At 36.6% G+C, this 15,290-nt stretch overlaps 2 protein-coding genes across 3 annotated transcripts; one reads left to right on the top strand and one right to left on the bottom strand.

The window, feature by feature from the left end:
* Positions 1-13: 13 nt before the first annotated feature.
* jkamp (jnk1/mapk8 associated membrane protein) lies at positions 14-10,266 on the bottom strand. Of its 2 annotated transcripts, none has more exons than XM_073827185.1 (7): positions 10,213-10,266; positions 9,871-9,950; positions 8,299-8,453; positions 2,369-2,575; positions 2,104-2,285; positions 1,250-1,326; positions 14-1,151 (listed from the first exon to the last, which is right to left on the bottom strand). In XM_073827185.1, exons 2-7 carry the CDS (start codon positions 9,940-9,942, stop codon positions 933-935), a joined length of 912 nt encoding a protein of 303 aa, XP_073683286.1. In that variant the 5' UTR covers positions 9,943-9,950; positions 10,213-10,266; the 3' UTR covers positions 14-932. The 2 variants fall into 2 exon arrangements, with proteins under 2 accessions (XP_073683286.1, XP_073683285.1); XM_073827184.1 differs by having other exon boundaries at positions 10,129-10,249.
* Positions 10,267-12,132: 1,866 nt separating this feature from the next.
* Positions 12,133-14,077, top strand: gpr135 (G protein-coupled receptor 135). The gene has a single exon (XM_073827564.1). The coding sequence runs from the start codon at positions 12,404-12,406 to the stop codon at positions 13,751-13,753; it is 1,350 nt and encodes a 449-aa protein (XP_073683665.1). The 5' UTR covers positions 12,133-12,403; the 3' UTR covers positions 13,754-14,077.
* The last annotated feature ends 1,213 nt before the right edge of the window (positions 14,078-15,290 follow it).

The following is a 15,290-nucleotide window of genomic DNA, read 5'->3' as shown; positions in this document are numbered from 1 at the left end:
TAATTATATCACATCTATGCAAAAATCTGTCAGTTTATTCAACAAGTCAAACACAGTTGACAAACATTCATTTTTATAGATCTGATGGCCATGAATGTAAATCAATACCATGTATAACACATACTACATGTTGAATAAAACTGTAAAACATTATATCTATAATCAGTTTATATTCCACACATCACTGTGGAACTTATAAATATACATGCTTAATTGGAGAAATCTTTAGTCATGTTGTAAAGATGAGTGTCTGAGAACATTGAAAAATGACATAAGTATACTCACAATACAATGTGTATGCAGATTTACATATTCAGCAGCAAAACAATCATATACTGTAATGCCACAGTGCCAACTTTGTCGCAACATATCTTTTAGTGTTAAGTTTTTATCATTTAACCATGCATGAAAACACAGCGTACATACAATTATATTTGGCACAAGAAAGTTTGTCATATGAAATATGAATATGAAATTGGTTAACATTACTTCAGGGCTCTCAGGAAATTCTCACAGACCAGCTGTATCATATATAACACACAAAAAATACACTGTACATCACAACAAATTGTTGATTTGTATCTATTCTTGACAATAGATGCAAATCACAAAAAGTATCAACCTGAATGAATAATATAGACTCAAGTTACCATAAATTTACAAAAACATCAACTACTACTTTCCAAAATTCGTTTTTAGGATTCAAAGAAACACAGTAAGGAAAAGAACATTTTTCCCAAAGTATTTGATCTCAGTTCACTACAAGCAAACATAATATTCATAGACGTAAAAGACTTAATGGCAACATACTATATTATGAACAATGACTAAATGTTGTGTTTATGGCTCTTTGGTGTCCGTGCCAAAGGTGTCTATAAATTAAATTAAAAGTCTCTAACATGGGAGGTGATTTTCCTACACAGGAAGTGACATCAGTGTCCATTCCCACCCTCTGACAGAATTCTGTTTGGCTCTGTGAACCGGGCCGTCAGCAGGTAAAAGAGAGCGGGCCCTGGCACCAGAGCCAACAACGGCAAATCCTGTCCTAGTTTATCCAGTCGGGATATGGAAATAATACCGTATGCATGGAGGAGCCAATGGCTGAAGAGAACCACGAGGCGTTTCTTCTTTGCCACAAGATTTTTGAAAGACTGTGGGAGATAAATCACAAACAGTTTAAACAAATGTCTTTGAAAATGACATTTTCGAAGCTTTGTGACATAAAAAAAACAGTACAAAATGTATTTACCTGTATCTCCGAAGCTGACATGTAAACTGCCAATGTGACCAAAGATAAGACCAAAATAATATATGGAAATGCGTAATCTGATATAATAAAAAAGGGAAATACAAAAACATAAGTGTCAATCAGGTCTATTAGAATTAGCTATAACTGAAACTGAATCTTTGTTACTTAAAAGACTAACTTTAACTGAAATGCAATTTTAAAAACTAGCAATAAAATGACAAAAAAACTATAAAGACATTTAAAAAATTATTAAAATAAAACATTAAAACTGTAACTAAAAATTAAAACAGAATATCAACATAAATCAACTCGATCTATCAAAAAACTTAAACTGAAATAAAAATGACTAAAAACTATAGACCAATTTAAAACGAAACTATTAAACTATTAACTTTTTTTTTTTTAATACTAAATTAACAAATGTGACCCTGGACAGTAGCATGGGTATATTTGTAGCAATAGCCGAAAATGCATTGTATGGGTCAAAATTATCGAATTTTCTTTTATGCCACAAATCATTAGGATATTAAGTAAGTTAAATTAAGTTCTATGAAGATATTTTGTAAATTTCCTATTGTAAATATATCAAAACTTAATTCTTGATTTAGTAATATGCATTGCTAAGAACTTCATTTGGACAGCTTTAAAGGCGATTTTCTCAATATTTCGATTTTCTTGCACCGTCAGATTCCAGATTTTCAAATAGTTGTATCTCAGCCAAATATTGTCCTATCATAACAAACCATACATCAGATGATGTATAAATCTCAATTTCCAAAAATTGACACTTATAACTGGTTTTGTTGTCCAGGGTCACAAATGTTCATTAAAAATTAGAAAAGAGTAACACTCACAAAGAAGTCCTCCTCCAACTGCCTGCAGGACAGTGAGGATTGGGAAGAAATACAGCGCTGCGTAGATGCTCTTAAAACGATCGGTCTTGCCTAAACCGCATGCAATCTTTTTAACCAGAAGCGGCCGCAGAAGCATCATAAAAACCAGACAGAAGGCGTAGTAGATCAGCACGATGGTGTACCTAAAAGAACAGGTCGTCAGAAACCAACAGAAATAACTGGTGTCTCAAATCAAATAAAATGTCATTTTGAAAAGGCCACTCACAGAGGGAACACAGCCTCCTGCGTGCAGTGCAGAGTGGTGACGTAGTCGGGACTGGGGTTATACAACATGGTGTACCAGTCAGAGAGCATCTTAACCTTGCAGGAACGAATAGACAGTTGGCCGACAGGATCGTTTAGAAGCAGAGTCACTATGGCAGCAGCTGTGCACTCAAACAGTGCGGTAATATGCTGGAAAAGGGCACTAGAACTGGAGATGATATTAAAAGAGCAAATGTTAGTTGGAAGCTTGTTTTAAAAATGCATTATCAAAGTTTAAACGAACAGTATACCAAAAAAAAAAAAAAAGAAAGAAATTCTGGCATCGCCTTCTCCCCTAATGTCATTCCAAACCTCTATGACTTACTTTTTTCTGTGGAACATAAAAGAAGATATTTTGAAGAATGTTGGTAAAAAAAAATACAGTTTTGATTCCCGTTAACTTCAATAGTGTATGGACAAAAAATGCAGTGGAAGTCAATGGGAACCAAAACTGTTTGATTGCCAAGACTTGTATTAAGACTTGTATGGCTTAATATAATATAAATAATGTCTCTTACTGAAATATGTAGCAGAAAACCAATGAAAGACTTGTGTTATTTAAAACATCTACATCTTTTTATACATATTTTGGACTATGGGGGGGGGGTGTCAAATGGTTGCACTCGGTGAGCTACTGGCACTACCTTTTGCTATTTTTACCGCAGCACAACTCGGAATACACAATTTGGAAAATAAAATACTGATTTGATGCCACATTGTGCAGCTTGGTTGTAATTTTCAGTTAAAGGGCAACAAGAGAAGCGATGTAAGTCTTTACTAGGGATGCACCGAAATGAAAATTCTTGGCCGAAACCGAAAACCGAAAAAGAGGAAACCAAGGCCGAAAACCGAAACACCGAAAGAATTATGCCAATTATTAGTACCATTGCATTTATGGCTATGACTGTGTACTAATTTTGAACAAAATTAGGTTAGTTTATGGCATAAAACAAGAACAAACATCTATCAGTGGGGGGTAAAAACTTGTTAACCTGTGAATTAAGATGATTTTTCTGAGCATATTGGCAGACATTTATTTTTTTTAATCACAAATTCACTTCATTTTCATCAATTTCTCAGAAAACAAGTCATCTTATTTCATCTATTTGCTTCTTAAAGTGATAGTTCACCCAAAAAAATGAAAATTCTGTCATTAATTACATTAATTATCATGTCGTTCCAAACCTGTAAGACCTTTGCTTAACTTTAGAACACAAATTAAGATACTTATGATCAAATCTGAGAGCTACGTTCAATGTTCAGGTTCCAGAAAGGTACCAAGAACATCGACAAAATAGTCCATGTGACATCAGTGGTTCAATCGTAATTTTATAAGGCTATGAAAATACTTGTGCGCAAAGAAAAAAAAATAACTTAATTCAATGACTTCTTCTCCCCCGGGATAGTCGGTCACAATTACAGAGAGTCATTATTTTTGTTTTTTCAGACAAAAATATTCTTGTAGCATCATAAAATTACGATTCAACCACTGATGTCACATGGACCATTTTAACAATGTCCTTACAATGTTTTTGTGCCTTGACCGTGGTAGGACCCTTGCTGTCTATGCAGGGTCAAAAAGCTCTCAGATTTCATCAAAAATATCTTAATTTGTGTTCTGAAGATGAACAAAGGTCTTACATGTTTGGAACGAAATGAGGGTGACTAATTAATGACTGAATATTCTTTTTGGGTGAACTAACCCTTTAAGTAAATGATCTTCAGACATTTGCTCTGGAAAACAAGACAATAAACACTGATGAAGAACATCACTTTTTTGCAGCGTGTTCAGAAGATACACCAAAAGTTATTTCCATATTCTAGTGGTTGGGAGCAGAGCTACTCAAGACTTTTAGTAAAAGTAATGGAGATCGTATCTTCCAACTTGCAGACCATATTTACGTACTGTGTCTGTTTACGTACTTAAATTTTCTTTTCTTGGTCTTAAAATGTCTTGAATGTACCTTCATAAAACCTGCAGAAATCGTGATGTGGATGTGGAATGACATGAAGGTGAGTAAATGATGACAGTTTTCATTTTTTGGTAAACTATCACAACTAATACAGGGCTCGACATTAAGGCTTGTCCGCTTGTCCGGGACAAGTGGATTTTTTTGTAGGACAAGTGGAAGAGAAAATTGGTTGTCCGACTGGACAAGTTAAATTTCAAACAAAATAAAATGCCATGTTAATTAACGTTATATGCCGTTAAAGACAGAGCAGAACGTGAAGCGCAAACACCGAGCGGAATATTGAACAGAGAGCGCAGCGCGCCGACACACACACACACACACACACACACGGAACGGAAAAGACCTGCTCGTGAAGTTACTGTACGTTCACACCGCCGCCGACTTGAGCTGCAAAGAAGCTCTGGCCGCCCCGTCAAGAACTCGTCAAAAAGTACGAGGAAGCTTGTTGACGCTTTGGCCGCTCTGACGTAGCAGCATTCTATGTTCGATCATGGGAGAGTGCGCGCGCGCGGCTCTCTCTCTCTCTCTCGAAATTGCGATAAATTAATCTGTGCGACCTCAAATTATATTTGGAAACATTTGTGCGAGTGAGAGAAATGAGTGTGGTGCGACTCGGTTTCAAAACTGTCTCTAGCCTAACTACTGACTAGCAGTACAAGACTAAAAGTCTTGATTAACGTATAAGTTTAAGAGACGGAAAGACGATCGAGATAGGTTTGGATAAATCTTCAAAAAGGCAATGATGTCATTGAATAAATATGCACGCTGTACGTTTCAAAGTCAAAACGCTGCACGGATGTCTTCATATGAATGTATCTGACGGGAACAGACTGTCCTCAGAAACATGTCGTTTGCATTGTCATTTCATGTCTGATAAAACGGCGTTAGTGCTGGTTTGTGTACAGCTGTTACTATGGAAACCGTAGTATTTCAGCGCTCCTAAAGCGCCCCCTCGTGACAAACAAATTAATTTTTATTTTCAATACATTTTTTCAGCTGTTTATGGTCAAATTATTGGAATTATCGATCCATGTGTAAGTGTGAAATAATTTAATTTGCCTTTTAAAAATCTAAACAATTAAGTAATACTAATGTTATATATCTTATATAAATATAAGAAATTATATACTTGATTTATCCCTTTTAATGGTATAAAGGTTGAAATGCCATTGTATTAGATATTTAGTTTTTTGTGTCTGTATCTGAATTATAAATCATGTAATTTTATGGCTTAATATTCTACCGTACATTGTCCAACCCCACTCATACTGTTCATTTAACTTGTGCAGCTCTTAAAAAAAAGGGTCATAAATTGCCTTAAATTAATATTTTAAAATTCTGCAGCTACACTAAATGGTGAAATAAAATTCTTTCCTTGATATTTGTTTATATTTGTGTATTGAAAACATTTTTGATTGACATTTAGACTCCTATCTGATTTTCTATATTTTTAAAATATGTCTTTTTTTTATTTGGGCTAGTTAAATTAATTTTTGGGCTATCAAATTCTGATGAGTACCTGCCCGAAGGGCTACCAGAGATTTTGACATTTTGCGAGCCCTGAGCCGTCAATCATTCCCTGTCACTGAAACTGCGCTCCGCTTAACTTAGAACCGGACGTTTTTTTTTCTCTCTCTCTCTCTCTCTCTCTCAACCAAACCCTGTTCCGGCGTTGCACAAACTGCAATTAGGGGTGTGTGAAATGACGATTTTATTTTTATTGTGGACAATTAAAAGGTTTCCACAATCTGCTTTTGAAGAAATATAGTATATTTCGTGCTACAGCGCACATTCTGTCAGATACAATTCTGCCGCCTCCGTGTCAATATACTATACAACGCGGCTCAGATAGCACACGTACGTCTGCAAGATGTCTGATAAAGATCTCTTGATCTGGAAAGCATCTGCTGTGTACAAACATCTGGCAGGCGTCTGTCAGATGTCAGTTAATCAGAATCGGCCATGAAGAATCAAGATCGGTGCATAACTAAAAAGTAATTGGGTGCTCCTACATTTTTTGGGATGCTCCTAACTTTTTAAAGTTGGGAGCACCAGTGCTACCAAGTAAAAAAGTTAATTTCGAGCCCTGCCTTACACCAACAGCACCATATGAGTTCAAACGGGAACGAAAATTTGTAACAAAATGGAAAGATGAATTCGTCTGGGTTATTTATGAAGACGGAGAAATGTTCTGTGGCGTCTGTCGGATAGTTTTATTTTTTTTCACCAAGAGTCACCACTACATCTGGTGATACACTGTGCACATCAGCGTGCAAAGTATTACTTTGTATTATACTATGAGTCTGGAGATCCTTCTACTGTTCCTTTCTACTTCTACTTCTACGTTCCTTTCTACTGTTTCAACTGAATTGTATTACAGGGTTTGTACGGTCATGAAAAACCTGGAAAAGTCATGGAATTTTAAAATGGCAATTTCCAGGCCTGGAAAAGTTTTGGAAAATTAAATTAACCCACAAAGTTTTGGAAAAGTCATGGAAATTTGTTTCACCATCTCTGTATATTAGAATATTGCTGATAATTTTGTTTAAATTCCAGTTAACGAGCGCACGATCGGTCACGATTGGTCGCGCGGGGTAACGGCGACTCGCAGTTTTGTATCAAATGTAAGGCCATAAAAAGTTATATTTAAAACAGTAAAAGAAAAGTCTTGATTTATAATTTTAAGAGGTCTTACAGTTGGGGACGGAAAGACGATCGCGATAGGGTTGGACAAATCTTCAAAAAGGCAATTTTTATGGTCAAATTATTGCAATTATCGATCCATGTTTTCATGCAGCAGACACATAGAGGTGTAAATGTGGAAAAAAAGTGAATGTGCCTTTTAAAAATCTAAACAATTAAGTAGGCTAATATTAATATATATATTAATATATCTTTTTTTTATATAAACATTTTTGATTAAAATTTAAACTCCTATCTGATTTTCTATATTAAAAAAAAGGTATTTTTTATTTGGGCTAGTTAAATTAATTTTTGGGCTCCCAAAATCTGATGAGTACCTGCCACAATTTTTTTATTGTGGACAATTAAAAGTTCTCCACAATCTGTTTGTTTTAGAAATATAGTATATTTCGTGCTACAGCGCACATTCTGTCAGATACAATTCTGGCGCCTCCGTGTCAATATACTGTACAACGCACAAAGCACACGTACGTTTGCAAGATGTCTGTTAAAGATCTCTTGATCTGGAAAGCATCTGCTGTGTACAAACGTCTGGCAGACGTCTGTAAGATGTCAGTTTTACACACATTCTGAATCACAAACATCTAATAGAGGTCTATTTGACATCTGATAGGAAACGTCCAACAGACATATTGCAGATGAGCAAACTACGTAAAAAACTACGTCTTGTAGATGTCTTGCAGATGTAAATGCAGACGTCAAATAGACATCTCCGAGATGTACGTGTGCTAATCCGCCATGAAGAATGGCGCATAACTAAAAAGAAATTGGTTGCTCCTAAATTTTTTTGAATGCTCCTAATTTTTTAAGTTGGGAGCACCAGTGCTACCAAGTAAAAAAGTTAATTTCGAGCCCTGATACATATACATTTAATGAAACATTAAGTCATGAATATTTACTTAAAGTCATGGAAAAGTCATGGAATTTTACTGGTAAAAATGTGTATGAACCCTGGTATTAATATTGATAGTGTTTGGATGCTTTCAATGAATTCTGCATTAGCAAAAAAAAAAAAAAAAAAAAATGATATTATAAATCTTTACCCGGACAAGTGACTTTTGTGCATGGACAAGTGAAACATAAATTTACTTGTCCGAAGGACAAGTGCCTCAAAAAGTTAATGTCAAGGCCTGTAATTGCAAACTAATCAGATCTGCACAATAACACTGCCACATATATCATACTATTGTTTAGAACAAGAAATTCTGCTAAATACCTTTTCTTCCCAGAATACCACTCGATAAAGAACCAGTGCAGGACCAGAGGCAGCATTGCCATGAAGCCCAGGTACAGCCAGTCATACAACTCAGGAGATCCTGTGCATTTCTCGCATACCTTTTCATAGTTAGTTCTCTGGCCACGAGGACAAACCTTGACAATAAGAGTGGTAAAGGTTATTAAGCCTCAAAATAACTAACAATAAAAATAAAATAACAAAATTTAGTCAAATTAAATCCACAAAACAGTAGAACTGTTTTCAAATGACCAAGCAATTAATGACCTGTTTATAAAAGAACCATCTTTTTCTTAGTGCAAAAAAAAAAAAAAACACCATTATAGAGTGATTTCATTTTATGCTGATTATTGCTGCTAAAAATGATCAATTATTGTCATGTTTTGGGCTGGGAAAAACATTTGGAGTACTATAGAGTGCCAAAGTTATAACAGATTAAGGAGAAAAGTGCAAAAAGACTGTCTGAGGAACAAAAGACATTTGTGGTTGGCCAAACTGAACCAGGATTTTCAGGGCAAGAATCTCGACAACATTCGTACTTGTTCTTATAATTTCCAGTCAGGTAGATGAAATATTAGGCTAATATCTTAATTAATACTGCTCGTACATATCTTTACCACCGATTAACTTTAGTTTGTCAATATATTTCGCCCTTTCCTGCTTACTTATTCCTTCTCTATATGATTTAACAGCTTCCACACATTTTTTCTGCGGTTTAGACAGCATAAATTAGCAGAACAACATATTCAGTAGTACATTAACTGTGCTATTGATGCTGTTGTTTACATCCGAGTATTCAGGTAACTGACCAAAACTTGACGTAAGCGCAAACCCTCTATAAAGAACCTTTTCTGCAGTGGAAAGGTTCTTCACAGAACCATACGCCAATAAAGAACCTATTTTTTTTGTGTGTAACTGCAGCATTTCTCTTAGAAATACGTGTAGAAAAAAGGTCTCATTTGTTATAATACGTTCAATTGTTATAATTATTAATTATTACAGTGAATTAACTAACATTAAAAAATTCAACATGTGATTTAAAAAATATATGTGACCCTGGACCACAAAACCAGTCTTAAGCAGCACGGGTATATATGTAGCAATAGCCACAAATACATTGCATTTCAAAATTATCCATTTTTCTTTTATGCCAAAAATTATTAGGATATTAAGTAAAGATCATGTTCCATTACGATATTTTGTAAATTTCCTACGGTAAATATATCAATATCACCTTTATTTTTTAACTTAATTTGGACAACTTTAAAGGTGATTTTCTCAAGATTCTAGATTTTCAAATAGTTGTATCTCTACCAATTACTGTCCTAACAAACCATACATCAATGGAAATCTTATTTATTCAGCTTTCAGATGGTGTATAAATCTCAATTTTAAAAAATTGACCCTTATGACCGTTTTGTGGTCCAGGGTCATATGTACACAATCGTGGTGTTATACATAAGACATCTTGAATTAGTACACATTATAATTATGCTGTTAAACAATCTGTGTGTTTGTTTATTAGGACCTAATAATGTAAAATAAGACACTTACCCCACATTCTCCTCCAAACGAGTCATTTATGTTGGTCTTTCCACAGTACAGCCCAGGACAAGTGGAGCTCATTGCTACAGCTGTGTTACACCCAGAAAAACATCATTAAACATAATACAATCATTTTATTTAAGTTAAAAACACTTTAATTCTGTCGTCATGGCAGTAAACTAGCGACTCTATCAACAGCAAGAAATCAATTATAGCTGAAATATTGTCAATAGACGACTGTATTTAATCTTGGTCGTTTTAACATACCCATATCATAAGCAGCATTACAATCAATCAATCGCAGTGTATTAGATTAGTTGATTTTAAGATGAACGATCAAAACGACTTAACAGACACCGGAAGAGTAAACGCCTCCGTCTTCTTCGTGTGATGTGTGATCTTCGTGTTACTAAAAGTGAATCGTGTCACAGCGCCACTCGGTGGTCAGATTTACAGTCTCTGGTATGTAAATACCGAAAATATGACAATCATTCAGTGCACCAGCATATCATTGAATCACCAAGGCACACTGCCTTAGATAGATAGATAGATAGATAGATAGATAGATAGATAGATAGATAGATAGATAGATAGATAGATAGATAGATAGATAGATAGATAGATAGATAGATAGATAGATAGATAGATAGATAGATAGATAGATAGATAGATAGATAGATAGATAGATCGCATAAACTAAAACATGCATTGTGCGTTAATGGCAACGTTTGCAGGTCTGCATCAGCGGCTGTGTGCGCACAAAGCACAATAAATGAAACCAATCTTCATAAGAAAGTGCGTAATTCAGCTGGAAAAAATCGGGTCCGGTGTCATGGCAACGGCTTCCAACGTCACGGGGAGGTGCAGGGGCCTGCATCTGTATTGTAGAAATAAAATAAGCACCTAGAGCGGCGGTTTACAATAAAACGGGATCTAAAAATGGGCGGGACTTTGGTCAGATGCAAGGGGCTGACAAACAATGAAACACATTTTTAATTCACTGGCTATCAAAGGTTCACCATGTTAGAATTAAAGTGTGAAGATTTTTCTAGGTCGCTAGTGAAGCAGACAGCTGTGTCACGCGATACATGTTGCTCTTCACAGCTGTTTAGGGTGGATCAATCAATAGAAATAGTTCATACGCTACCAGTCAGTTTTTGAGCAGTTAGATTCGTAATGTTTTTTTTAAAGAAGTCTCTTCTGCTCACCAAGCCTGTATTTATTTCATCCAAAGAACAGCAAAAGCAGTACAATTTTAAAATATTTAACTGTTTTCTATTTGAATACATATTTGAATATATTTATTCATTACTCCAGCCACCTTTTAGAAATCATTCTAATATTCTGATTTGCTGCTTTGAGGGGGGGGGGGGGAAATCTTTGATGAATAGAAAGTTCAGAAGAACAACATTTATCTGAAATGGAAATCTTTTGTAACATTATAAATGTCTTTATCATCATCTTTTGATCAATTTCTAAATTATACTGACTCCAAGCTTTTGAATGGTACTGTGTATAATGTTACAAAAGCTTTTTATTTCAGATAAATGTTGATCTTTGGATCTTTCGATTCATCAAAGAATCCTGAAAAAAATGTAGGCCTACTCAACTGTTTTAAATATTATTAATAAAAATGATAATAATAATAATAATAATAAATGTTTCTTGAACAGCAAACCAGTACATTTGAATAATTTCAAAAGGATAATGTGACACTGAGTAATGATGCTAAAAATTCAGCTTTGATCCCATTAATAAATTACACTTTAAAATATATTCAAATAGAAAACATTTATTTTAAATAGTAAAAATACTTCAAAATTGTATTGTTTTTGCTGTACTTTGAATCAAATAAATGCAGGCTTAGTGAGCAGAAGAGACTTTTAGTGTATGTTTATAAGGCAGAAACTGTAGTCATAGAGTAGCATGCTAGTAAGCTTTTCCCAATTCATCTGAACTGACTTTTTGATTCAGCTAAGAAAATTTGACTCATTCAGGTATGAACTAACGCAAACGCTGCTTATCAGCAGTGACCTGTTACTTTTCTCAGCGCTTGTCAGATTGGACCAATCACAGTCGCTGGTGTGCACTCGATTAGGCATGTTAAATTCTAAAGTTTATAAACGTAGCTGTGGCCGATTTCCATTTTCATTTTCAATATTGATTTACCAAAGTATAAGACTTAAAAAGATTAGACACATTAGCACAAAACTATCACTAGCAAAGCACAAACCCTCCTGAATTCTAAACGCGTCTCAATGGTGAATTGGCTTTGTGGGCCTCCCAGCGCCCTCTACAGGAATTACAACGTTTCGTCTCGTATAAACAGTAACCAAGCAGCTTTGTCAGCTCAATCATCTGTAACAGGGGAGGGCACGGGGAACATTCTTTACTCCAAGCATAGTGTATGGCATCAAAGGACTACATAGGGAGCATCTGTGACATCGTAGCGCATACTCGTTTTTACTGTGATACGGACACGGGAGATACTGACAAGGGATGAATTCTCTTGCACCCCGTGGATGCGCCCTAACCGTGTCCAATGGATCTCCCCGGCATCAGCAATGCGACCGTGGACAACATGTCGGGCTCGGGCTTCATTTTAGAGATTGTGACCATCAAACCCGTTGTAAACAGCCTGAGCACTCAGGCCAGCAACTATACAGCCGGGGGCGAGATGCACGGCAACACCCCGGTGAGGAGTTCGGAGGGGAACTCGGTTCTCCAGGGCATCGCGGTGGCCGCGCAGGCGCTGCTACTCCTGGCCATCTTCTTACTGTCCAGTCTGGGTAATTCAGCGGTCGTGGTGGTTATAATCAAACACAGACAGCTGAGAACAGTCACTAACGCGTTCATCATGTCTCTCTCCCTGTCGGATTTCCTCACGGCTGTTCTTTGTTTACCCTTCTCCTTCATGATGCTCTTTAGCAAGGATGGCAAGTGGATGTTCGGGGAGCCGTTCTGCATCGCCAACGGCTTCTTCAACACCTGCTTCGGCATCATCTCCACCTTGACCATGACTCTCATCTCATTCGACCGCTATTATGCCATCGTCAGGCAGCCGCAAGCCAAAATCGGCCGGAGAAGAGCTATTCAGCTCTTAGTGGCCGTTTGGTTCTCCGCGGTGGTCTTCTCGTTTCCTTGGTACCTGCTTATGGAGACCTCCGGGCGCTTGGTGGTGCACAAACAGGGGTTTTACCATTGCATGTACGTGTTCCACTCTGGCACCTCCAGGATGGGCACTACATACAGTGTATCTTTAATAGTCGTGTGCTACCTGCTTCCCTTCGCCCTCATGTGCTTCTGTCACTACAACATCTGCAAAACCGTCCGGCTGTCAGAGATCAGGGTGCGGCCGGTGACCACTTACGCGCACCTGTTACGCTTCTACAGCGAGATGCGCACCGCCACCACCGTGCTCATCATGATCGTGTTCAGCATCCTCTGCTGGGGACCCTACTGCCTGATGGGCATCATCACCGCGCTCGGGAACTACTCTTTCAATCCTGCTATGGATACCGTGGCCATCTGGATGGCGTGGGCTAACGGTGCCATCAACCCGTTGATTTATGCCATAAGGAACCCGAATATATCCATGCTGCTGGGTCGGAGCAGAGAGGAGGGATACAGGACTAGAAACATCGCCGCGTACCTGTCCACACAGACGCAGCGCAGGGACGCGGTCCGGAACCGGGCGGACCGGATTCGGGACCGGTACGTGAGCCGGCACGGCGCAAACAGCCGTCTGTCTTCCTCCAGCCCGGCCAACGGCGGAGATGTGGCCATGTGGGCCTGTAAAAACCCGGCGGTGTTCTTCTGTAGAGATGCGCATCCGGATACGATCACTGAACCGGCGGTGCCCAAAGTTGAGACTGCTGACACCAGTTTGTAATGCGGTTACACTTTATGATGACGACGGGAGGTTCTACAGGTGTACTGTGACACCCAAAATTACTTGGCTTTTTTACCTTTACTTTCAAAAGCATGCAACATATGCCCAACTCATTTTGACATAATATATATTTATTTTTTATGATTTTAGATGACATTCCCATTGTTTGCATATCAGAGGCTTCTTCTTGATATTTTGCTCATATCACATTATGTGACCCTGCACTACAAAACCAGTCGTTGCTGAATAAATAAGCTTTCCACTGATGTATGGTTTGTTATGATAGGACAATATTTGGTCGAGAAACAACTATTTGAATATCTGAAATATGAGGGTGCAAAAAAAATCTTTTCTAAATATTGAGAAAATCGCCTTTAAAGTCCAAATGAAGTTCTTAGCAATGCATATCACTAATCCAAAATTAAGTTTTGATGTATTTGTGGTAGGAAATTTACAAAATAGCTTAATGGAACACAATATTTAGGCTACTTAATATCCTAATGATATTTATTGGCATAAAAGAAAAAATCAATAATTTCACCCAATGTATTTTTGGCTATTGCTACAAATCGTGCTATTTGAAACTGGTTTTGTGGTCCAGGGTCACATATAGCCTATTTTATTAGAGACCTTTAATATCTTTTTTTTTTTGTTTTTTAAGTGATATTTATGCTGGTAATATTTACTGTTTTTATCTTTCTTTCCTCTGGCCATTTTATTTTAAAAGAGCAAAAACAAAAGTTTATTTACATGAAAAGTATTTATAATTTTTTTTTTTTTTAAATTAAGCTTTTGACAAAATGAGCTGACAATCACCAAGTATTAAGTTGATAATCACATAAATAAACAGTTGATATTTTTTGTAGGGTCTTTTGTTATAATTTTTTACTTTTTCTATAACAATTATTTAATTCGGGGTAAACCATGTTACAGCAGTTTCAATTGGCTGCAAGTAAAGATTCACCTGTAGAACCTCCCTTTAGATTTCAGTATATCATGTGCATTCAAATAAGCTGAAATACCAATCAAAGTTTCATGCCAGTTCCAAATATTTGATTGTACATTAACTATTAACATTATGTTTAAAACAGCATTATTTTGTCTGTATTTATAAAGCTGAAGTTCGTATGCCAATTTCTATGTCACAAGCGCCACCTAGCAAAGTGTAAAAGCCATGCTTTACGAAGAAACATAAACCCCGCCCACAACTCACGCCATTGGCTGAGTCAGGATTTTTTTTTTCTGTTTTCATAGCGGCAGTGTTAAAATGTAAAAATCTTACATTCTTCAGCTTTAAATATCAAAAATAGGCCTATCAAAGTTTGAATGTACATGCATTAAGGATTCATTATATTCGCTATTAATAATTTATAAGTCATTATAAAGTGTTCTTTTACATTTATTCTTTTGATTACCATCGATCTATATTTAAAACCAAACTCTCCAAGCATGAGTTTATTAATGTAACGAATCAGCACATAAAGTGTGTGTAGACTCGCGTGTGTCTGTGTGTGCAAAGTGCCAAGATGAAAGTCAC

Source organism: Garra rufa, chromosome 21, assembly GCF_049309525.1.
Source record: "Garra rufa chromosome 21, GarRuf1.0, whole genome shotgun sequence".
NCBI lineage: Eukaryota > Metazoa > Chordata > Actinopteri > Cypriniformes > Cyprinidae > Garra > Garra rufa.
Note: the sequence above shows the minus strand (reverse complement) of the source record. Positions and strands in the feature narration are given on the sequence as shown.